This window comes from Oncorhynchus tshawytscha, linkage group LG01 (genome assembly GCF_018296145.1).
Source record: "Oncorhynchus tshawytscha isolate Ot180627B linkage group LG01, Otsh_v2.0, whole genome shotgun sequence".
In the NCBI taxonomy this organism is placed as follows: domain Eukaryota; kingdom Metazoa; phylum Chordata; class Actinopteri; order Salmoniformes; family Salmonidae; genus Oncorhynchus; species Oncorhynchus tshawytscha.
The window spans coordinates 25,153,774-25,179,466 of record NC_056429.1 but is presented as its reverse complement, the minus strand read 5'-3'; the positions used below and the strand labels follow the sequence as shown (position 1 = coordinate 25,179,466).

At 42.4% G+C, this 25,693-nt stretch overlaps 1 protein-coding gene across 5 annotated transcripts; it reads right to left on the bottom strand.

The window, feature by feature from the left end:
* Nucleotides 1–200: 200 nt before the first annotated feature.
* Nucleotides 201–23,760, bottom strand: LOC112248389 (protein ECT2). Of its 5 annotated transcripts, none has more exons than XM_024417362.2 (26): nt 23,550–23,760; nt 19,268–19,430; nt 19,040–19,119; nt 18,331–18,426; nt 17,490–17,672; nt 16,738–16,827; nt 16,501–16,608; nt 14,344–14,417; nt 14,072–14,202; nt 13,805–13,920; nt 13,364–13,426; nt 12,394–12,619; nt 11,280–11,404; nt 10,196–10,315; nt 10,014–10,082; nt 9,821–9,931; nt 9,479–9,575; nt 9,109–9,190; nt 8,893–8,971; nt 7,481–7,600; nt 6,495–6,633; nt 5,392–5,546; nt 4,515–4,622; nt 3,649–3,789; nt 2,642–2,987; nt 201–1,216 (listed from the first exon to the last, which is right to left on the bottom strand). In XM_024417362.2, the coding sequence occupies exons 2-25, from the start codon at nt 19,395–19,397 to the stop codon at nt 2,655–2,657; spliced, it is 2,976 nt and encodes a 991-aa protein (XP_024273130.1). In that variant the 5' UTR covers nt 19,398–19,430; nt 23,550–23,760; the 3' UTR covers nt 201–1,216; nt 2,642–2,654. The 5 variants fall into 5 exon arrangements, with proteins under 5 accessions (XP_024273130.1, XP_024273139.1, XP_024273145.1 ...); XM_024417371.2 differs by having other exon boundaries at nt 19,268–19,426; XM_024417377.2 differs by lacking the exon at nt 18,331–18,426.
* Between the last annotated feature and the right edge of the window lie 1,933 nt (nt 23,761–25,693).

Genomic DNA, 25,693 nt, shown 5'->3' with positions numbered 1-25,693 from the left:
TTTCTCTGCAGAAGCCTACATGGTTCAGATTCACTTTCCCCCCCTATGTAAGGAGGATAATACACCAAGGACATAATACATTAGAAGTAACTGACTGAATAAGTAAATGGATGAAGTTTCTCTTGCATTGTTTATAGAGCAGGACTTTGCTCTGGACGTGAGATGCATGTTAGTTTTTCTAATCCTAAAAAACCACAACATTCAATATAGGGCATTTTTATTAAAATTGAGTAAAACATTTCAATTACAAACCATAATAAAGTGACTTTGCATAATAATAGTCACTATTCAATACAGATGAATGGGAGATAATTATTAATTTTTTCCATTCATCATGTGTTGGTAAGAGAAGTCGTGAACAACATCCTATAACTGAATAACCCACCAGAAATAAGCTTAACGTTGGATCATGTGTAAGTGTATGGAATACACATAATGGAAGACAATTATGACAAGAGGTAAATCAGAACAATTATAGATAATGACAGACAAAAGGGAGGCAAATGTACACATAAATAGCAAGAGAAAGAGGATTTGTATATAGACTATTTATAAAATGATTCTGGAAAATAAATGTAGTGTAATGCAACATCATCCCCTTAGACCCTCCTGAAAAACATACCCACTTTACAACATAAAACAATCACTTACAAAACAGCAAACAGTAGCTTCTGTTCCCCTAATCCTGATCATTTATATCATCAAAAAGTAAAAACATTTCAAGAGCTTTATAAAAGCTGGAAACTATAGTAAGTGAAGCCAACAGGCGTGTTCCCCAAAAAAACAAAGTAACACGTTTATTGGCTTATCATTCATTGAATTATATCCCTCCACGACAAAAATACAGAAAATATGTCAGTAAATATCGTACCTATACATGTTAATCAAATGTTCCCAACTGTCTAAGACATGAGGTCAACTTGTAACATTGTAAGTAAACACTAAATACAAGAGTATCCATCTTTCATTTTCCAAGTCAGACATTATCTGAATGAACTTGCGTTCATTAAACAATTACAGGATGTGCCAATCTGCAGTAACATTGCCGAGAGGTGAGCTAATTGAATTACAGTGAGTGGTGCACCATTCAGAACAGCTTGCCGTGTTTCTCTCCTCTAAGTGTCAATCAGAACAGGTGGGATGTGGAGCGACTGAACGTGTGGTACTTCCTCTCAAACATGGACGGCAGGTTGACCATGGAGGGAGAGTGCATCGCCTGGAGGGAACAGAACAGGGACATTAATTAAATTAGGAAATTGATTGCGTTCCAAAACAGAAACGACCCCTCGAGTGTTAGTTTAAGGACAATGAGTTACACTGAAGGGTTAGAGATGAGCAAATGCTCAAGTGAGCACTTAAGTCATTCAACATGAGGGCTTTCTGATCACATGTACACGCTGGGACTCCTGGTGGACCTTTAAAAGCCACGGCACAAAGATGGATTGTCATGTGGTCCGCAAAAGCAATCTCGTGGGAAGTGCATTGTGAAGGATACAAGGTCGTTTTATATGGAAGTCTCATTTAATTACTTTTACATTCAGCTTTCCCCAGTGCCAGTCTGCCTTCCTAGCCTAATGTTGGCATTGAACTAATCGAGCGAGTGATGCCAATACAATATTACTATACTCCCACCAACTTCCAAAAACCATTCAACATTTTGCCATGTTGTAAAGATGTAGTTTCCTCTCTGTCCCTGTGCTGCTCATTACTGTGGATGAATCAGATCTATTCAAAAGGAACCTTGATTATATGTTACCGGGGCAACTTGGGGAGGCCAACATGAAAGGTGCTGCTGCATAAAAGCAGGGTGATTTCTGGTGAACCACAAGGTCTGGCTGGTTAAAATGCATACATATTTCACCCTCATTAAGAGTCTACCCTATGGAGACCGGAGTGTTAACGAACGTAGGACTCTAAACAGGTGTGCGTCATGTATCCTCCTTCAGTAAAGCTGTGGCCGGCTAAAGCCAGAGTGAGAGTAAAGGCCAGCCTGAAAAGCAACCCAATTTATGCACCAGCACCTTCTCACCGTTTGCTTGTTGATATAACCACCATAACACATTCTCACTTTGACAGGGCCCAGTCAGGTTAATGAGATTTGAGGTGACATTACGGTTTAAATTTGAGGGCGTAGGATCAATAGCAGTGGCACAGCGAGGACATACAGAACAAGAGAGTCAGGACACACATGAAGCCACTGTTTCACAAATTCCCAGTGACAGATTGTCAAAAGGCCTGGAGTGTCCATCAAAACACTAAAGCATAGTGCTGCACACAATGTTGGATTTATTTAATTTGTGGGAGAAAAATGTAAATCACTGTCACCACAACACATTTGTTTTAGAAGCCATAGATCATAACCAAATAATCCGCTGCTGTAAGACACTCCTCCCTATTCCAAAATGAATTGAGAGGGCTTATGTAAAAGCTAGAAGAGAGCATCGGCCCGGCACTGCAAGCTGATGTTAGTGGAGCTGAGTGAGTGAGGTGTGCAGCAGATAAGAGACAAGAGGAGGGAGCCCACAGAGAGCCAGAGAGAGAGAGCCACCATAGCCCAGGAATGAGGAGTTAGTCAGTGAGAGAGCCACCACCTATCCCAGTGAGTTAAAAGGGGTATTAAACCCAGCATGGTGATGCTCACGTCAGTCAGCCGCCTATAGGAGGGTCTCTTTGCGGGGCCTCAAGCAGCCTGCCTTGTGGGGGTCAGAGGGGACCAGCAGGTCCCTGCAGGCCCCAGGGGGAAGCCTCCCTTTGGACGGGACCCTCCAGGTAGGGGGGCCGGCAGAGTAAGGGGGCCTGGTGGGGGTGGGTTGGGGCTTAAGTGGGGTCTCCTCAGGGCAGGTTGGACTAGGGGTTGGGTCTGGGGTATGAATACAGACAGGAACACGGAGGCGGGGACAGGGTGGGTGGTCCAGGGAGTTAGAGCGCTGCACCACAGCAGCAGCTGTAGAACCACTGAGGTTGAATGTTGAGGTGGAGCGGGCCATCTACAGTCACAGAGCAAAGCATGGGGGAGAGTCACAGACCATGGGAGAGACCCTGTCAACTCATAGGTCAGACTCTGCATGTCACACTACTGCATCAAGACGCACTTGAAATCCCTTTTTAATAGCAAAGTTTGAGTGCAGTACCTTACTTCAAATATTTAGTATTGTATGACTCATCTTTTCCACTCTAATAAAAGGAAGTACAGAAAAGGTCAGAAAAAGACTGAGATAAAATAAAACCTGTCATCAATACTGACGCAGTTAGAAGAACTGGAAATAAATAGCCAAACTGAATAAAAAAGGAGAAAAGTTCAAAACAGTCATGTGTCATCATTAATTGAAAAACTGAAGCTGTTCCTTCAAAAAGAATATGGCTTGCACTGGCAGAACAATTTCACCATTAGACGTCAACAATCACCTAATTACGCAACCCTTTCAGGACTATGCTTTGGAGAGCACTGCAAATTGATTTTCTGAGAAAAACAGGGTACATGGTGCAATTACAGTACCCATCTCAAAATCATAAAATGACTCAAGATTCTTCTGCCATTGCTCTTTTATCTTGCACTATGCCCCTTTAGCCTCGACTTGATTAGACAAACCTTGTTCACTGCCTGGACCTTTGAAGTAGACGGGTGGGTGGGTGGATGGATGAACTTACTGACAGGGTGGCACTGCTTCCAACATGGATCATGTTCTCTGAGCTGGGGCCAGGGCTCTTGTCGTCAGAGGTGCTGTTGGCCATGAAGGCTCTCTGGATTACCCGTTTGGGTGTTTTGGTGAAGGAAAATGCTCTCGTTACCTGGGGGTTAAACAGTCACAAACACTCATCGACGGGGCTGCAGTGGAGCAGGTTGAGAGCGTCAGGTTCCTTGGTGTCCACATCACCAGCAAACTAACATGGTCCAAGCACACCATGACAGTCGTGAAGAGGGCACGACAAAACCTATTCTCAGGAGACTGAAAATATTTGGTATGGTTCCTCAGATCCTTAAAAGGATTTAAGGAAGGCCCTAAAAATTGTCAATGATTCTAGCCACCCTAGTCATCTCTCTGCTACCACACGGCAAGCGGTACCAGAGCACCAATTCTAGGTCCAAGAGGCTTCTAAACAGCTTCTACCCCCAAGCCATAAGACCCCTGAACCCCCCCGTTATAATCTATGCATAGTCACTTTAATTAACTCTACCTACATGTACACACTACCTCAACTGACCGGTGCCCCCGCACATTGACTCTGTACCGGCACCCCCCTGTATATATATTGCTATTTTTTTACTGCTTTAATTACTTGTTACTTTAATCTCTTATTCTTATCTGTATTTTATTTTTAACTTCACTGTCTTTTAGGGGCTCGTAAGTAAGCATTCACTGTAAGGTCTACACCGGTTGTATTCGGCGCATGTGACTAATGAAATTTGATTTGATTTTGAAAATAGCTCTGTTTAACAGTCAGCTTGTCCAATATCCAACATGTGCTTGTGTGGAATACAGGAGAGAGATGGTCTAATTCAGAGCCCATTTTACCTTCTTTGAAGTTTTCTTGATGACTCTAGAGGCTTTACTCAGCGTGCTGTCCATATCCTTTGTGCTCACTTGGACAGAGTCAGGCTCAGTGCACTGAATTAGATCTTCCTGTTTAAAATAGAAACAAGTATAAATACATTTCCAGACCATTCTGCTTCACTGTCAAAATGCATAGAGTGAGAAACTGTTGTCTGTTTTTACATGCAGCTGGAGCTCACTGGTTGGTATTCAGGGTGCGGAGAGAGCCAGTGAATCAATTAAGATAGCAAGGCCAGCCTGTAGTAGAGGTTTACATCGCCACCTAGTGGACAGTTCACTCCTGACAGCTGGGACTGGCTGGGCTCACCTCCGAAGCTTATTACGCCTGTTTTTAATTATGATGGGAAATACACGTCTGTCTCCGGGCAGCCAATTACTAGTTAGCTTCCTCATTCAAGCTCAAATACTACATCAGTGAAAAGACCTGTGGAGAGATAAAACAACCCATCTATGTCTTTAGTGTTAGTTCTAGTACAATTCCACTTCTAATTACATTAATCTGTCTTCCAGTTTAACCACAGAGGACAATCTAATAGGATTGAAATGACCAAAAAGGCCACTCACGCAACGTGATATGTAAGTGTACTAAAACTGGCCAAAATAATTGCATTTGTGTCCTCATCAACCTCTAAAAGAGTCCATACACCATGTTCTGCATGAGGACACCAGACCAGTGAGGGATGCCTTGGTCGCTTCAGCCTGTCTGGCTGTGTTAATGAGAGGAGCAGATAGACAGGCAACATGTGTTGCAACATGTGTTCTCAGGAGGAGCCCTCCAACCCAACCCGATGAGCCTATAGCGGCTTAGTGGACCACTGTGTCACTCTGCCTCTCTCACCGCGTCAGCCTTACAGATGGTGTTGGCTACATGGCGACAGAGCATCTTTAGCCAGGTTGACTTCACCGTATCCTCAGTGGTCAGCTGGAAGCTGAAGAGAAGATTCTCCTGTTCCGTGGGCGGGTGCACCACCAGGGCAAAGGCATTACGGCAATCTAAGAGAGAGAAAAGGAGAAATTAGCGAGGTTTGGACCACTCAAAATTGTCAATAGTCTAGCTGGTAAAACATGCATCCCATTTCTCTTTAAGATGCATAGAGAGCCATCTCTGGTGTATCAACATACACTGGTTGTAATTATAGTACATATTGACAGTGAAATTAAACCTAGCAGCTCCATTACAAGGCCAAACAAGCGGAGTCACTGCTAGTGGGAGAGAGGAGAGATGTTTGCTTGATTATGTCTGGGCTGCCATTTCAGTCCGTGTTGACTCCAAATATTAGGCTATCCAGTATGCTTATGAATAACATTTCCCGATACAGGGAAAACAGAATGGAGCAATATACCTGCTCAGGGAATGTGTATCGACCCAAAAGAAGCAAACAAGGAGTGGTCATGTTTCTTAGTAATGGATGTTAAACACTGAGGTAGGTAGGTAAGCAGGCCATCAGACTGCTGAACAGCTAACCCTAGCCGTCTCCCTACAGATCTGCACCTTAGAGACTATTTCCACCTCATTATCGGCACCTTAAATTATTTGCATTCCCTACCCACACATCCAATCCTTACACAAACACACGCACTCAGAACTCACACACACACACACAAAACTCTGCTGTTCTATTATATACACTATGTATTCCACAGCGTGACCAAGACACTACCTACTTTATATTTCTAAACAGTGTAATACAGTCCATTATTACTATGTTTACAACCTCTCATTTTTGACTTTACTTTTATTATTACTGTCTGATGTACTGCATTGAGGGAGCTAGCACATAGCATTTCTTCACACCTTTAATCCCTGCTGTAAACTGTGTATGTGACTAACATTTGAATTTATAGGTTTTGATAGGTAGGTAGGTAGGTAGGTAGGTAGGTAGGTAGGTAGGTAGGTAGGTAGGTAGGTAGGGAACATGCCAGGGTCTGGGGCTCACTCACCCTCTGTATCCTGCAGGTCCAGGACCCTCCTGATCTGGGACAGAGGCATGAGGGTGATGTGTTTGAGTTGGGCTGCAGGTCGCGTCTGGCCCAGAGGACTCCTGAATGTGCTGATCACCTTATGTCTCTTCCGGGCAATCTGCAAATACAGACACAGTTGAAGTATGGAAGCCTCCATCCCTACCTAAACTCTCTCTCCAGTGAAGTGAAGTGAAGTGAAGTGAAGTGAAGTGAAGTGAAGTGAAGTGAAGTGAAGTGAAGTATGTATGTATGTATGTATGTATGTATGTATGTATGTATGTATGTATGTATGGTTAAGCTGTGACAAATCGATAGGGCCTTTTATAAAAGGTAAACGGTCCAAGTCATTAGCATGTGTTTAACTGGCCTGTGTGGGGGCTGAGGCAGGGGTTGGGTCTGTCCCATGAAGGCATTGTGATATCTATTGGGGATAGGGGAGATCTGAATACAGAGGAGCTAATCAATGAATAATTGAAGAGTGCAGCCCCTGCTCTCCCCATGCTCATTACCAGGCTGCTCTGACACTCCTGAATCAGGCCGCCTCGCCCACACCCATTCTGGGTTTGATTGCTAACCCCCATTCTAATGCAACACTTCACTAATTAGGAGCCAGATAAGAAGCTGTGTCAGCAACGATAGATTGCACACCCATAAATAATCAGCCAGTGGGGCTCTTTGCTACTGAATTTGCATTTTCTTAGCATCTCAAGTCCCAAAGATTTCATAATGTGGGGGGGGAATAGAGGACGGGCAAGATTTTCTCAAATGAGCAATGGCATTGACTTGGGAGGGCATTTTGGGTGTATTGTAAAGTTCTAACATCTAAAGCCATGTCTGGGCCATCACTAGTCAATACAGTGAAATGTTGACCAGGGTTCAAATATTCAGCATATCATTGAGCCTGGCTGGAGTGTCAGATGAGCAGGTTTTCAATGTTGGTATTACTTCATTGATGTTGGCGTTACCTCAAGACAGTCATTGAAGAGAAAGAGTGTGACGTGCTCGCCTCGGTCACAGGGTTTGTCTCCCAGGGCGATGGTCTCCACCCTGTGGACCAGGCTGCGGTGGGACGAGAGCAGGTTGGCCTGAGGAGGAGAGAGAGAGTGAGCGAGAAGACGGGATGAATATCACACAACCAAAAAGACATCCAGCAACCATTCGTGAATAAACAAAAAAATAAACAAGGAAACACGGTCACCAGAGAGAGCTTCATGATTCAATCGCAGGCCTCATTTAAAGCGGCATATTTGGTATTAATGGGTCTAACTCCACAGATTGGTAATTTCACTGCACGGCTGATGGAGGAATTTCCATTTCCAGTCCCATTATTCCTTTAAAACCCTATCATCAAACTATGTTTATTCATTTGGATGCTCTACTTATCCAAATCAAGATAAATAGAGCTATACTCACAGCCCAGAGCCAAAGGTATACTAATTCACTCCCTCTAGTCCCAACTCATCTCCACTATTTTCACCTGAAAAGAGGACTTCGGTTCACACATACACACAGCTCTACACAAATTCTCTCCACACACACATTATCAAGTTGACTCCAGCACAATAATCCATGAATTACAAGCTATAAATGCACAGTGAACAGTACAAAAAATGCATCCTGTGGAAATTAGCTGAAATAAATAGGGATATTAGGGTGAACGCATAGGGAGAGGCCTGGCCGTTATGGTGCTGGAGCACAGCCATTAACGTATAGGGAGAGGCCTGGCCGTTATGTTGCTGAGGACAGCCATTAATGCATAGGGAGAGGCCTGGCCGTTATGTTGCTGAGGACAGCCATTAACGCCATTATGGGAGAGGCTTAGCCGTTATGTTGCTGAGGACAGCCATTAATGCATAGAGAGAGGCCTTGTCGTTATGTTGCTGAGGACAGCCATTAATGCATAGAGGCCTTGTCGTTATGGTGCTGAGGACAGCCATTAATGCATAGAGAGAGGCCTTGTCGTTATGGTGCTGAGGACAGCCATTAATGCATAGAGAGAGGCCTTGTTGTTATGTTGCTGAGGTCAGCCATTAATGCATAGAGAGGCCTTGTCGTTATGGTGCAGAGGACAGCCATTAATGCATAGAGAGGCCTTGTCGTTATGGTGCTGAGGACAGCCATTAATGCATAGAGAGAGGCCTTGTCGTTATGGTGCTGTGGACAGCCATTAATGCAGAGAGAGGCCTTGTCGTTATGGTGCTGAGGACTGCCATTAATGCCATTATGGGAGAGGCCTTGTCGTTATGGTGCTGAGGACAGTCATTAATGCCATTATGGGAGAGGCTTAGCCGTTATGGTGCTGGAGGACAGCCATTAACGGATTAGCGGCTCAACAAAGCGTGCCACATTCCGGTGAAGAAATGCACAAACAACTTACAGGGCAGCCGTCAACTTCATAGACGACATCAAAGATCTGCTTCTGTCCCTCTATTTTCCTCTTGTCCTCGTTTATGTGACTGGGGGGGGTCAAATAAATTCCGTTAGCCAACTGATGCTACAATCACTTTATGTAAATGCATGGCTAATGGATGAGGCTTTAACTTAATTACAACAAAATGCTTCATGCATGGCCGGTGGTGCACAGTTGACTCACGTCATAACTTCCTTGAGTGATTCGATTGCCTTCTCCAAAGTGATTTTGTCAGGGTTGTTACAGGCAGTGTGTTTCTTAATATCTGCAAGATAGATGGGTCAATGAACATTGACAAATATAATTGATAGAACAGTGAAAAAAGCCAAGGGCAAACAACTGATATGGCAGACAGATTTATAACACAACTGTGGATAAAGGCGAGGAGCATCTATCAGTATTTCCTGTGACATTTTAGTCGGAAATCAAGCGCTCTCTTCATATGCAGGTGAGGAGAATGCATAAAGTTAGTACTTCTATCATGCCACATATGTACCATGTTTCTCAAGATTTGGCTGTCAAGTGTGTGTGTGTGTGTGTGTGTGTAGTCTACCGTTGAGGAGAAGGGCGACGCTAGGCAGTCTCTGCACAGGGCGAATCAGCAGCTCCACCAGCGTCTGTCGTCCACACTCGGGCTTTGCCTGATTGATCTGGAGGCAAAAAAAAAAAAACACTGCTGTTAGAGCAGGAGGAGACCTGACAGACATGTTGCGGCTTACTTACACACACACAGGCAATCACTCACATCCACAACACAGACCGAGACATTTTCTTCAAGTTTACTGTACATAGAGACAAGCAATGAATGACCTTTAGCATGAGGCATATGGTAATTTCTAAACCTACACTCACGTGGATGTATACACAAAGGTACATCGTCTCAGAGGTCACATACCTTGAGGAAAGCATGGAACCTTGGCTTCTGCTTCTCACACCTCACTATGGTCTCCTTGCTCATCTCAAAGAAGTTGACGAATGGCGGGTAAGCCTTCACCAGGTCTTTAGACTGACAGACAGAGAAAGGAACTGAGTGAGAATGTCCAAAATGGCTCAATACAACATTCAGAACAAAGGCCTGCTATACTCACGTATTTGAGAATGATGTCCCCGACACTCTTGTCCTCAGACCAGTCCATGACCAGCTCCTCCAGATCGGCCTAACAAATCAACCCAATAAGCAGGGAGACACAGAGGGCATTTAGGTGACTTCACTGCAGATTAAACTCTTGTTCAGGTCATCTTGGGATATTTCAAGGAGAGAAGTGCCCACCTTTATCCTGGTGTGTACGTCGAAGATCTCTGGAATGCTGCCAAAGATGGTCTTGATTTCTTCCGGAGCCAAAATGGGTCCACCAACTTGGCCTTCCTTTTCCAGGGGGACTTTGAACAGCTAAAAGGAACAGACGTTTCAGGTGAGACTCAGACTTTGCCCTCTGTTCCCTTAATCAATACATACACCCTCAATACATACGGTACTCACTATTTCAGACTGAATAGTTCTATGAGAATGTATGTAAAAGTAGAAAGTCAAATCATTTTAGAGTGCAGGTAAGTATTAATTATAAGACCACCCTGCCTCCCCATCATCTTATCAAAGACATAGAAAACTCACAAACAGTGAAAGTAGGTCCCCTAATAAACTACAAGAAATGATTCCCATTAAAAAGTCCTGATCTAGCAATGCTCTATTCAGCTTTCCCTGTAAAAAGTATAATCAAAAGGCTCAGAATAGCCTGGAAATACCTTCTAATAAAAATACATTTCAACAAGCGCCCAACGTGTGAATCATAATGGGATAATTGGTATTCAAGCCCACTTCTTGGCAGGCCAGTTCATGGGCTGACTTCAGAGGGCAGTGGACATGGGGTCAGCAGTCAGTGTTAAAGACCATCCAATGTGAAGCCGGCCATCTGTCTCCTGGGCTGGCATGGTGCAGTGGGCGTGGTACAGAGAGAGGACACTACTGGTGACTGCATACGAGTGGGCATGGGTCAGGGTGAAAGAACAAGGTGATGTACGTGCAAAAGTAGAGTACACTACACCGATCAGGAAATATGGTAGTGAGGTTTGCTGAACACCTTTATTCTACTGGTATCATAGTAATGCTGTAGTGAACAGAGGGAGATGTGAGAACAGGAGCGATGAGACAAGGACAGGCCTGAGGTTTGGGTCGATGAGCAGCAAAGAGCTCTGCAGTGTGAGCCTGGCTGGCTGACAGTCCTGATGCGCACAATCCTATTAATTTTCTCCCCCACTGGTCACTGGACTCAGGCACCAGTGGGACAGCCTGATTAGGACCCTAGCAGCCCCGGTGGTGCTAAGTGAGCCCAACATCCACAGCAGCAGCGACAAACCTGCAAGACTGTGGTGAGAATATCCACATAGTTGCTCTCTGTCTGGTACAACTCCTTGGAGACCTGCCATCTAGCCGACTGCTTCAGGACAGCAGGTGTAGAGCTCTTCAAGGGCCGAGAATGTTCTGGAAGAGAGCCAGGGATCGTCAAGAGGTGAATATTGATTGAGACAGTGGAGAAAAACATGTTTTCTTTTGACTACCCACAACTTCTGAACTTATTTTGACTTCCTGGGTGTCTCGGAGTTTAGAAAATTGAGATTCTGACATGCAAAGTGAACGCTACTCTGCAAAAGACTTGGGGCTTTTATCTTAGCTAGTGAGAATGGTTCCAGAATGCAACTAAATGTATTTCATATAATCCCATTCCTTCATATAATTTCATCCTCAACTATCCAGTCAACTCTCCAGGCTTTAAGGCTCAACCTACTATTCTTGCACCACTTTGATCATCTAGACAGTTCTTATATAATTTCTAATATCATACCAAATCGGATTTCCCCACAGTGACAGTTCAACTGAGTGACCCTTCATCTCCTGGCATTCGCTGAGACAGACTGACTCCTGTGACGAGTCCCTCCACGAACCCTACCCAGTCTCTGTGGCCGGGGACTGGGCTGGCTAAGGACAAACTCCCTGTCCTGAGGGCCCATGGGGGCCTCTGGGGTCTCTGCTTCCTGCTGAGGGGTGGTAGTGCTAGTGCAGTGGAAGGGCCACTCTTTGTCCCCCTACTCATCCCCCTGGCACTCATCCTCCTCTGCCTGTTGGCCTCAGCACAGCACCTCCTACGCCTGCTGCTCTCTACACTGTGCTCTGAAAGACAGGGTGTACAGTCTCTTTGGGGGGAGTTCAAACAGAATAGCAGAGAGTGCTGGTTCTTCCTGCCTCCCCCTGCAACAAGCAGTGACCGCCTCCTTAGTCTATGACAAGGCTCTGATTTCAGCTGACATGAGACACTAATGATGCTATAATCCCTGTCTGTGTTTGCCTGCATTAATTTTTAACGAGGTCAGAGGCGCTTATTAACCACCGTTGACAGGCTAACTAACACCCAGTGTTACCAGCCCTGTGACATGACGTGTGTGGCTGATGAGTGACCGTGGCTCCTCTCTCACCTGCCAAGGCCTTGCAGGTCTCGGGGGTGTTGGAGATGTCCAGCAGAGAGCCCATGGACATGGAGTGTTCGGCAGAAGGCCTCTTGCGGGGTGGAGGGAAGGGGGAGATCTCAGTCTCCTTGGTGAGCTGGGCCAGGGTTTCCCGCAGACGCCTCCTCTTCCGGTTACTGTTGGGTGTGTTGAGGGACAACAGGGACACAGCCTTCTTCAGCACAGGACTGTCCATCTGAGAGTAGGAGAAACATGGGCATGTCAGATGAGGGTGTATGGAGAAAAATGTGTGTAAAAAGAAAAAAGGATGGCACTGTGGTGGAAAGTCATCTCTGATAAACCAGAACTAAAATCTCACGTATTTTGGTCAGATGATCAATTAAGCTCTGCAGGGGAGAGGTTCACAATTGTGATGAGATTTGTGAAGCCATAATTTCACCTAGTTTATCATCTGTTTGCACATGCAAAGCAATTACACTTATAAGTGTCAAATCAGTGGCATGGTATCAAATACAAAGTTTTGGAATTGTTTGATGCAATTCCATTTGCTCCGTTCGGGCCATTATTATGTGCTGCTCTCCCCTCAGCAGCCTCCACTGGTTTGCAAGCGCACAATACTACGATTATTGTGAATACTCAGATTTATATAAGTTTGATTAAAACGTTAACATGCTTTCCAAGAACGCTTTCTCTTACAATCCAGACATGGACTTTGAAAAAAAAATGCAGAGCATTGCCAATCAAAGTAAACATTCTATCACAGGGATCCTATTTTTGGGGGAGCTTTTTTGATTTGGACATAAAGTTTGTATGTGAAAAATGTTTGTATTTTATTTCACAAACTCCTTCCAGAGAGGGATAATCATGAGGATGTGCGCGACACAGTTTATAGAATCTTAGCAGTGTCCATTCCACTGTATAGAGGTTTGTGTAGGGGCATTGGGAGGATGAATCAGATTGACTGACAGACAAAACTTACCTTCTGATAGAAGTACATGGACTCTCCTGCTCGGGCATCCATCTGTATCGTTCCCCAGAACCACTTGAACAAGCAAAGAAAAATAGTATTGATACAAGGTGGGGAACACCCGTGCTCACTATCTCTGCTCAAATGACTTGTCTAGTCGAAAGGAAAATTAAATATTGATCATCCAAGTGAGGCAAGAGTTTATCAATCAATACAGCCAAATACATTAAATAGAAATACGTATTTGACATAATCCTGAGAAGAAAACAACAAGGCTCATTTTCCCAGACTTGACAATGCCAATGTATTAGAGAATTCATGAATTTGAGGCACATGAATTTGAGGTGTTATGCTTCAGTCAGACATACTGTTGACCTGGGAAATGTTTCATGTTTGTCTTCCTACCGCCAGTACGGTGGTGTAAGCTGACACCTACTACATTGAAGTGCTCACCTCCTGCTTGACAACATACAGTCTCTTTGATGGTACGAATGGCAGCTCCTTGACAGCGTTTTCCTCCACCACCATGTGAGTGCACTTCTGATCACCAACCTCCAGGTGGCTGCCACCTTGGAGAAACACAAAGTTTTAGAAACTCCAAAAGTACTCCATAATAGAAGGGAGGATAATGTGCTTGCAGAGTAGCTTTTGTAAAGCCTAGATATAACATATGAAGGAACAAAAAATAAATACTGAAAATGTAAGACCTCAGGCTAATACCATGTTTGATTGTCCTTTCCTCCATGTTGGTCTTCTCTTCATCTGAGAAGCCCAGGAAGCTCAGCACACAGTCTTGAAAGGGGGGAACTTTGAATTCGGTGCGGAACTCTTCATCTCCAGCATGGAAACTACTGTAAGAACAGGTGGTTGTCAGCCCTCATACATGTACATAATAGTATACATTGATGTACAGACATGAACGTGAAGACCACAATGAGGACTGGGCATGCAGTTGGCTTTGGCCATTGTCTGTAGCGTGAGGAGATACTTACACATCCTCTCTATGCTCCCAGGCCTTATGGATCCAAGTTGGGGTGAGGATGGGTGTTCCCATACACACAGCAAGCTAGACACAGAGAGGTATGTCATATTAGGAGGTGTACCGTATATACTAGAGGTATACAGATTAGTCGGAATGGTCGATTAATTAGGGCCGATTTCAAGTTTTCATAACAATCGGAAATCGGTATTTTTGGACGCCAATTTTTTTATTTACAACTTTATTTAACGAGGCAAGTCAGTTAAGAACACATTTTTATTTTCAATGACGGCCTAGGAACGGTGGGTTAACTGCCGTGTTCAGGGGCAGAACGACAGATTTTTACCTTGTCAGCTCAGGGATTCAATCTTGCAAACTTACAGTTAACTAGTCCACCGCTCTAACCACCTGCCTCATGAGGAGCCCGCCTGTTACGCGAATGCAGTAAGAAGCAAAGGTAAGTTGCTAGCTAGCATTAAACTTATCTTATAAGAAACAATCAATCATAAACACTAGTTATAACTACACATGGTTGATGATATTACTAGTTTATCTAGCGTGTCCTGCATTGCATATAATCGATGCGGTGCACATTCGCGAAAAAGGACGGTTGTTGCTCCAACGTGTACCTAACCATAAACACCAATGCCTTTGTTAAAATTAATACACAGAAGTATATATATTTTTAAACCCGCATATTTAGCTAAAAGAAAGGTTAGCAGGCAATATTACCCAGGTGAAATTGTGTCACTTCTCTTGCGTTCTTTGCACGCAGTCAGGGTATATGCAACTGTTTGGGCCGCCTGACTCATTGCGAACTAATTTGCCAGAATTTTATGTAATTATGACATAACATTGAAGGTTGTGCAATGTAACAGCAATATTTAGACTTAGGGATGCCGCCGTTAGATAAAATACCAAACGGTTCCGTATTTCGACCTAAGGCTCGTATTTCTGTATGTTATTAAGTTATAACTAAGTCTATGAGTTGATAGAGCAGTCTGACTGAGCGATGGTAGGCACCAGCAGGCTTGTAAGCATTCATTCAAACAGCACTTGATTTCATTGATGTATTATATTAAGTTAAAATAAGTGTTCATTCAGTATTGTTGTAATTGTCATTATTCCCCCCCCAAAAAAGTCTAATTAATCGTTATCCTCTTTATTTGGTCCTCCAATAATCGGTATCGGCGTTGAAAAATCATAATCGGTAAACCTCTAGTATATACCACATACTGGGGTATTATGAAATAAAGACTGTACGATTTTTGGGGGGGGCTCCCTAAAGCTCGGTGTGTGGGTACAACGGTTTATAACTAGAAGTCAATTCATTTGGCACATCTTAGAAAGTGATCTTCAGATCAGGGCTCCACCTATGCATTTGGATTGCGAACTAAGTGGCTAACTTGCAAGATCCAGCCTCTTGGTTAAAGCAGAGACAATCCCCTCCTGAATCAAGATCTCCTGGATCAAGATCCATGCTGCCTACATTTGTTTTGTGCATGATTTAGTTTTTTTACGTCAGGAAAGAAAGAGGCCCTTGTGTGCACTGCCGGCAATACGATATACCCAGGTACCACAGGATAATTGGGGGGCTTGTGGTAACGGCTGGAGAGGACTGAGTTGAATGGTATCAAATATATCAAACACATGGTTTCCATGAGTTTGATGCCATTCTATTTGCTCTGTTCCAGCCCCTCAGCAACCTCTTATGCCCAGTATGGTACAGAAACTACTCTTTAAAAAAAGAGGATTGAGGTGTTTGGCCCTCTTTTACAACAGCTGTAGGCTGTGTGCCAGGTACTGCAAGAGGTAAAAAGCTCCTTCAAAAGCCAGGGATGAAAAAAGGCATAGTGTATTGAAACGGATCTCATTCTTGTACTCTATTAAGTACTCGCTTTCTTTTCATTTAAAATGTCTTACTATGTCTGTTAAGAGAGCTAGGCTACTTTCCTGTTTAAAGTGCTGGAGCAAAACATCTAAACAAGTTGAGCTTTCAACTCAGAAAAAGATAGGGTGGAGAAAAGCGAACAGAACCACTGAGAATCAATAAAACAAAAACTTCCGTCAGCAAATGAAATGTCATGTGGGGAAGAAAATAAATCACATGGATTAGGTCTATACATGAGCTCTTCCAGACGGGAGGAAAGGTTAGGGGTGTTTTACAAACCTTGTATTTCTCGCCATGAGTGGAGTATGCAATAAGATGGGTGACTTTAGTGCTGAAGTCCTTCCGAATGGTGCCTCCCATGTGATGCACCAGATTCACCAGGTTTTTCTGCAGGGGTTAAAGGCAGTGAGTGACATTTGGCACCAACACATATCTCTTAGCATTAAAAAGCAAACAAAACCGACATGTTGGTAGTGCTACAAATAATGACAATCAACTTGAACCCATTCCACTTACAACTTCCTCTTTGTTGCGGAAACCGGTGAAACACAGCGACAAGTTGAGCATGGTGGTAGAGTATAGAGGACGAGAGGAAAACGGCAGGGGCTGTGGGAAACCACAAACAATATGGTTCTTATAAATCTCAGATATTGGTAACATTGCTCATGCATCATTTCCTCCACTGCTTTTATCAAGTACATTTGGGGGGGGTTCTTTACTGGTCAGTAGCAAAGCTGTATGAAAGGCCACTGCATTTGTAAGTATGTGTGTGTTCTATTGATCTCCAAGTTACCAGGCTCTGTAGATAAGGGGATAGATGCAGAGATCATTTCTCATTCTGAATACGGCCATATTTTAAAAATCTTTTCAGTTTTTAGAGTTGTGATGCATTCCTTCATAGATCTACGTTAATCTTGGAAAGGTGACTGGTGAGGTTTGCAGTGATCTGTGGCCAAGGGTGTGTTCATCTTCCCCAGTAATCTGACTGAGTTGAGCAGGTGCTCTGCTTAGACCCAGACAACAGTGATGCATTTCTCAGGGTTCACGGGAACAATCAAAACCCATCATATAAATCTATTTCAAACTTGAAAGCACACCTTTTCTGCCATGTTTTACTTCATCTCCCATTGCAGACAGATGCTAAATTGCACCATAACAGTCAAAACCTCATATCTTAAACTGGCGAGGAGTGATCCACAGCCGAGCACTGCGAGTGCCATCCCAGAGTGAGTGAGTATATTTCAGGAGTGATTTGCTCCTGTCCTTACCTCCTCTCGTCTCGCACAGTGGAGAACAACCGGGGGGCCCACGATCCGGTTGTCATGTTTGTAAAGATAGATGTAGTCAGGAGAGGCAAAGTCTTTGAGCACGAACACAGTCTCAAACTCTGTGTTTTCTCCATCTCCAAACTCTTTGACATTGTCAGTCTTTATGCAAGGCACGTTGATATCCTGTGGATTAAAAAAGGTTGCTGTTAATGTGAGTAGGGACACACAAGCAGCCCTTTCATATCAAAGGAGTAATTTGATAATCATGATATTATATTGCAATATGAGTGATACATTTAAAGTAGGTGAGTTTAGAGCAAACGGTAAACATTGAAGTTCAGGTACTTGAAACCCGTTCATTAATTTGCAGAGAGACAGACCGATGCTCACCATGACATTGCTCAATGCCGCATGAAACAATTTCCAGTGCTCACTCTGAGGGTGTTATTTTGATTCGATTTAACTCACTAAATTCAGTCGAGCAGAAATTGAATCAAGAACACAGCCTATATAAATCAGAGATCATTGAGCTGAAGAGAGAAATTATGTATGATACCTGTAAACCGTATTCATAAAATACATAACCCCATAATTATTGGCACCATACATCAGAAGACAAAGCATTAGAGGAATAAACAGTGTGAACGTGTTAGATCATTTTGTTAGAGACATCTAAGCTTGGACACCAGGTGTTAACAGTATAAATCTGTGACATTTACCGGTAATTGTGAGGACACTGCTGCAGCTACACACCAATCACCTTGAGATTGCCCATGCAAAGAGACCCCCCCATTGATGGATTAAAGCATGCAACACAATCCAAGCCTGAAAAAAGACCTACCATATTGACTATAGATTTTATCAATTTCTCTCCAGTCTCAGCACCCGGTTCTCCTCCTCTAATCTTAACCACTGGGACTTCCATTATTCTGACGGCCTGTAAAATGAAGCATTGACCTCAAGCTGGCGACACCAAACTGACAAATTCTCTGAACAATGGGCCTGTGTCATTGCAACCCAGAAGGCAAGAACTTCAAACAAATGTCAAACGCTATCTGGGGGGGGGGGGAAGTTCTGCTAAATTAATAAAGTTGAAAGCAGCAGGTCAACTTTTGTCAAATCACTCAGACTTCCCCCTCTGAATAAGCTGTCAGCGAATGTGCCACTACTACAGATTGGAACACAAAATAGATCATTTAAAGAAGCCTTCAGATCGAAAAGCTTTTCAGTCGCTCAAGAGTGAACCCGTTTTATTCCTACAGTTGAGCCCTGTGCCGTAGCTTCACATTCACAGACAAAGTTAACCTGTCTCCTCCCCTTCATCTACACTGATTTAATTGGTGGCATCAATAAGGAATCATAGCTTTCAACTGGATTCACCTAGTCAGTGTATGTCAAGGAAAGAGCAGGTGTTCCTAATGTTTTGTATACTCACTGTACTCATGATTAAAAAACAAAATGAAAACAATCACACGCAACAAATCATAATGCAATGATGCTTCCACAATGACAGCCCATACAACTGGGCTCAAACCATTAGGGCACGGTACCTGCAGTGCTTTGACAAGTGCTCCATTTTTCCCAGCTTCTCCTACAAGAACAACTCTGGTTTCGACCCGAGGTAGCATCTCTACAAGGGAATAGAGGACCAAGGGCACAGTGAATCTCAAAGGTAATGTGAAAGCAATCATAAAACAAAATCCTTCCTGTTTTGAGTGACAGCCTCAGGTAAAAAGCAGTTAATATCACACTGATTGAGAGAAGGGTGAAACTCTTGCCTTCCATGTCTTCAGAGCCCAAACCCAGGAATACATCCTTAGTAGTCTCAGCCATCCTGGAGTCATACACAGAGGAGTCCACCAGCAGGCTCCGAGCCATCCCCAAAGTAACTATGCTGCTGTCAGCCATGGAAGTGTGACACGGGTGGTGGCACAATCCTGCCTAAACAATCAAAAGTTAGTAAAGTCAGAGCTTGAGGAGAGAGTGAGGTGTCAAATGCCAAACCACTTGGAATAGAAATGATGAAAATAAAAATGGTGTGTAGCCCATTTTATACCCAAGTGGAATTCGGGTCTTATAACATATTGGCTTCCCACCTTGCGAGTTATTTGCCAATATGTGCCCCTGCCTGGTGATACTTAAACCACGATTGAATGTATATCCGTAATTGGTAGATGGCTGTAATTAGTAGGTTGTGGTAAATGTCGCTTAGACGCAACCACTTTCCTCCCAGATAAATTCCAAACATGAATTCCATGTGGTATGTTCGCTTTGAGCGTACACCTGCCTGTTTTAGCTAATCAGCCTTGCAATACGGGCACCATGCTATCGCAGACGAGAAGTTGAATGAAGCATGTGTGACCAAACATTGACATTCATGCATTTCCCCTGAATTATATATATAAAAAAAGTTTTTACTTCAGTGGTGGCAAAGTTAGCGGTGGGGGAGGGGCATGGCCAATGCCACAGTCTGCAACCAAAATTTGAGCCTGTCCTCTTGGCCTCAGAAACCTTTTGCTGTTTTAAAGCTAATATCCTGCCATTCTACACATTTTGCCATGGCTTATGCGGTGTTCTTTTGCTATCTGAGTGTCCCAAACATAAAGTCAAATGGGGGAGATTTGCCTCGACTGTCTAGTTTTATTTTAGTCATTGCTAGACTTCAAATATTATTTTATTAAAACAAAACTCCATAATCTTTTCTACAATTTATATCTGGTTTTAGTTGTTTAAGTAGTTTTTTTAAATTTATTATATATTTTCGAGTGGCAGCAACAAATATAGGGAAAACACAGAGTGGTAGTGTCTAACAATTGGATTTGATTATTTATTGGGCAAAGCTCAGTGATGCATTCAAGGACCTTCTAATTAGAACCTTCTTCTGATTACGGGGATACTGTCCAACGTTGGACACACCCTGCTATACAGGTACAGTCATTTTCTGCGTCCTTAAAAAGGGAAATTTAAAAAATGCTCAACTTTATATTCACCATTTCCAGCACCACCGCAACATTAACATGTGAAAATGGCACATTTCTAGGATTTGTAGTAAAAAAGTGTGTATTGTGATTTTAACCAATTATGAGTAGGCATTGCCTACTAACTGGTTTATGATGTCATTGGAAATACATTTTTTTACTACAAAACAGAAACAGCCAATTTTCACATACAGTTGAAGTCGGAAATGTACATACACTTAGGTTGGAGTCATTAAAACTTGTTTTCAACCACCAAATTTCTTGTTAACAAACTATAGTTTTGGCAAGTCGTTTAGGACATCTACTTTGTGCATGACAAGTCTTTTTGGACTTGTCATGCATGGAAAAATCAAAAGAAATCAGCCAAGACCCCAGAAAAAAAATTGTACACCTCCACAAGTCTTGTTCATCATTGGGGGCAATTTCCAAACGCCTGAAGGTAACACGTTCATCTGTACAAACAATAGTACGCAAGTATAAACACCATGGGACCACGCAGCCATCATACCGCTCAGGAAGGAGATGTGTTCTGTCTCCTAGAGATGAACGTACTTTGGTGCGAAAAGTACAAATCAAACCCAGAACAGCAGCAAAAGACCTTGTGAAGATGCTGTGGGAAACAGATACAAAAGTATCTATATCCACAGTAAAACGAGTCCTATATCGACATAACTTGAAAGGCCGCTCAGCAAAGAAGAAGCCACTGCTTCAAAACCGCCATAAAAAAAGCCAGACTACTGTTTGCAACTGCACATGGTGACAAAGATCGTACTTTTTGGAGAAATGTCCTCTGGTCTGAGGAAACAAAAATAGAACTGTTTGGCCATAATGACCATCGTTATGTTTGGAGGAAAAAGGGATGCTTGCAAGCTGAAGAACACCACCCCAAACATGAAGCACAGGGATGGCAGGAACATGTTGTGGGGGTGCTTTGCTGCAGGAGGGACTAGTGCACTTCATAAAATAGATGGCATCATGATGTAGGAAAATTTGGTGGATATTTTGAAGCAACATCAAGACATCAGTCAGGAAGTTAAAGCTTGGTCGCAAATGGACAATGACCCCCAAGCATACTTCCAAAGTTGTGGCAAAATCGCTAAAGGACAACATTTCAGGTAGCCTTCCACAACCAGGTTAAAGAATTTAAAGACAATGCTACCAAATACTAATACTTCTGACCCACTGGGAATGTGATGAAATAAATAAATCACTCTACTATTATTCTGACATTTCACATTCTTAAAATAAAGTGGTGATCCTAACTGACCTAAGACAGGTCATTTTTACTAGGATTAAATGTCAGGAATTGTATATAAAAAAAAATTTTAACATTAAATACATTTTTTTTTTTAAATGAGTTTTTTAATGAGTATTTGTCTAAGGCGTATGTAAACTTCCGACTTCAACTGTATGTTGAGGTGGTGCTGGAGATAAATATGAAGTCATAACATTTAGACAGTCCCCTTTAACCCTGTGAGACCCACGGTTGCAAAAATACAATGTCTCTAAAATTGCATCCTGTATTATATATATTTAAAAAAGTGTTTAGTAATTTACCAGACTCTCTTATTCAGAGCGACTTATAGGCGCAATTAGGGTTAAGTGCCTTGCTCACGTGCAGACAGATGTTCTTACCTAGCCAGCTCGGGGATTCAAACTAGCAACCTTTCGATTACTGGCCCAACCTCTTAACCGCTAGGCTACATTGTTGTATTAGTAGCCTCTGAAATGTTACAAACTTGTCTGAGACCACACTGGTACCCAAGGCAAGGATTTATTCAGGGATTTTCTAGGTAAGATGGGAATGGTCGGCAAGGCCCCCCATCTTAGCGGCGAAGAAAAATGTTGCATCTTTAAGCCAACTTCCTGCAATTCAACATTTTCTCAATGGAGCTTGGAGAAATGTTTGCAGTTTAAAGTTAATTTCCTGCAATTCTACACATTTTGCCGTGGAGCTGAAAGAAAATGTTGCAGTTTTAAAGCTAATTTGATGTGATTCTACAGTACATATTCTGCCTTGGAACTGTGAGAATTTTGCCATTTTAAAGCTAATTTCCTTCAATTCAATGTATTTTGCCATGGACAATTATTATGCTAAAAGTAGCAATTACAAAATCAATACAGCTAAATTCATTCTTTTTGGAATTTTCAATTCTCCCAGGCTATCTATTTTCATTTTGATGTTTGTATTGAGGTAGTTTTGGAAGTGTTGCAAAAAGGAAACATTGGGCTTAAAGGGGTGCCAAACTGAGACATGGTAGACAAGTCAGGGATTTAGGAAAGGTAACATTCTGCACATGCAGACAGCCAAATACTTCAAATAACTTTGATGATGATGATGATGACCCCCCCCCCTCTCCCCTCCTACACATCAAAAGAATACAAAAATAAAAAGTGTCTTATGGTCTCAGAATACTGCCATTAATCTTATGGTAAAGTAAAATAAGAGGTTCTCTCTCCAAGTTCAGCCAGAAAGAAAAAAAAAATATATATATATATATATAACTAAAAAGGAAGTTGGATGTTCTCCATACATAGAAATGTTTTTGATAGCCAAATACTAAAATATGGATTGGTCAAGTTGATAAACATAGCTATTTCTGTCAAAATATGACTTAATTTCAGATGTGTATACCACTTACACCATATGTTATATCACACATCTTTATAGAATTTCAGTTCTAACGACAAAATTGTCATGCCATTGAAAACCAATGTTGCATTTAAGAAACATTTCCAGAAAACTAATTTCACAAACATGACGTTAACGTAACAGACGTCCCGACCCCAGTTAGCAACATCTGATTAACTATCTTAACGTTAACTAGCAAAACAACACAAATGCAAGTGTATTTATGACTGCACTAACGTACAGTGAAAAGCCTCGTCAAAGACTAGCTAACTGGTTGTTTAACAAAAACGAACCAGACTGGCTAAACGTTAGCGACTGTACATTACCCTATACAACGTGTTGTTACTAACGTCAACTAATTAAATGAAACACTAACGAATTTAGTTAGCTAACTAACTACAGTACTTAATAAACATGGTTGCTGGAAAATAAACAAATGTTAAGACTTACATAAACCTTCGGAATTAACAACAAATAATCTCAGGTGAGTGGTAAACTGGCTAGTCGACCAGTTCAGCTAGCTAGCTAGCGGCTGGCTAACTAAATTGATACTTAACTATCTGTAGGTTATTGCCGTCTCTAAAAAGTAAATATATATATTTGCGCGTGGATAAATCTGTCAACTCCCTCAATCCGAATTCAAAAAGCAATGCAAACAAGGCGTCTGTAATCTCATTGGACAAGAATGGGAAAGCCTGCTGAATAAGCACTGCGCGGCTACTGATTGGCTCGTGGATTCAAACTACAATGCCCACTGGCACTGTGCAGGGTATAGTCGCTCTGTGGCCACAGGGTTGGCTACGAAGTTATACACAACTTTACCAGATATTCTTCAAATTTATGGTCCGCTTCTATTATAGAATGCCATCATTAAACATGGGCAAGTTAATTTAAATAAATCAACTTTCTACGTCATTAAACCTGGGCAAGTTAATTTAGGTAAATCAACTTTCTACGAAGTTTACCGGGAAATCAACTTTCTCAAACACAGGCAAGGCTTCACAAGACAGAATACCTGTAGTACAGGCCTACATCTGCATTTCCCTGTTGTCATCACTGAGGTTGGGTTGCGCCAACATGGTTTAAATTAATATAGGTTTAAAGTGAAAACTAAACTTAGATTAGAGGAAGGATTTAAAAATTTGGTGCAACAAGATTAATAGATACATCTTGATTTAAAACTTCTTATGGATAGGCGTCACGTCAACGGAAACCTTGATTTAACCCACTTTAAGAGTTAATCCATGTGGGTGCACAGTTTGTTCACAAAGTTTCTAAATCCAGAGCTGCAACATTGCGAGTCTTCAGGGAATGCTTGCGAAGAGACTAAACAGACCAGGCCGATGATTTTTTATAACTGTAGTTTCCAATGGGTACAAATGAGTCATAGTGGGCAGAACTAGAAAGTATCTGGGCAGGACCAAGCACAAGCTAGCGAGATCCCATTGGCCCGTTATAGCATCTATCTGCATATTTCCGTTATGGAAATGCCTCTGTGAAGTGCCCTCGTAAATAACGCTATGTTTTAAACTTTGGCAAAGGGTAAAGTTTTCTTAGCCCACTCTGTTCATAACATGTTCTAGTTTTGGAAACAGAAAACTATATTGAGATCAAATGTTTAATCGATGATAAATGTAGCAGAATGTCAGCCAAAATCCATCTTCTCCCACTGCCGGCCAATGGTTTCTCATATTTGGTAGTGAGTGGAAACGCCAAGTGGATGCTTCACATTTATACATCCGGTGAAATATCTGTCTCATTGTTATAGCTGTGGTTTGGGAAGTCAATGAGCGAAGTGAAATATTCTTCCTTAGTTGTTAATTTTATCGAACTCTAAAGAAACAACCTAGATTCGACTCAATGTCTTAAGTAGTTGAACATGTTTTTACTCCAACCTCATGAGTGACAAACTGACACGGTTTAATTTTCGTCAAAAACAACTTTATATCGAAGGAGTGTCTGATTTGACGGCTTAGATGACCGTTAACGCTTGAGCTATTCAACGTTGCCATGACATCGCCTACACGTGTGATCGAGAAGCAGTTTTAGCTAAAATATTCATAAACTTTTCTGTCTGTGGTTTTAGCCTATCTTCATACTGTACTGTCTTTGTTTTGTTCTAGGGGCAGATGCTCATGATGGATTCTTTCTGGCTGTGGTGCAGTTTGTCTTCACAGAACCTCTGCAAACCTGCACCAAGCTTGGAAGGACAAAGTGATGAGCTCAAGCAAGTCCCTTTCATTTTTTACTCAGAGTCCCAGCTTCTGTATGCCTGTTACATCTTCAGCTCTTTGTGCCAGCTCTTTTCTACTTCTGTATTCCCTCTGGAGCTTGAAAGACACACCATAGAACAAAGCTCAATGAAGCCGTGCCCTCCACCTCCCTGCCATCCCCTGCACCGCACTTTCAATTTCAAACCAAATCATATTTCTACCACAGTGATGGACAAAATGTTTACATTTCAGTTATGAGCACCTTTTTTTTGTTACTGCACAATTCAGATGTTTTGGAAGACTTTATTGAAGTGAAGCTCAGGAATGCCATACTGTATTACATGCCAATGGAAACTATAAAGATAGTGTAAATGATCAAAT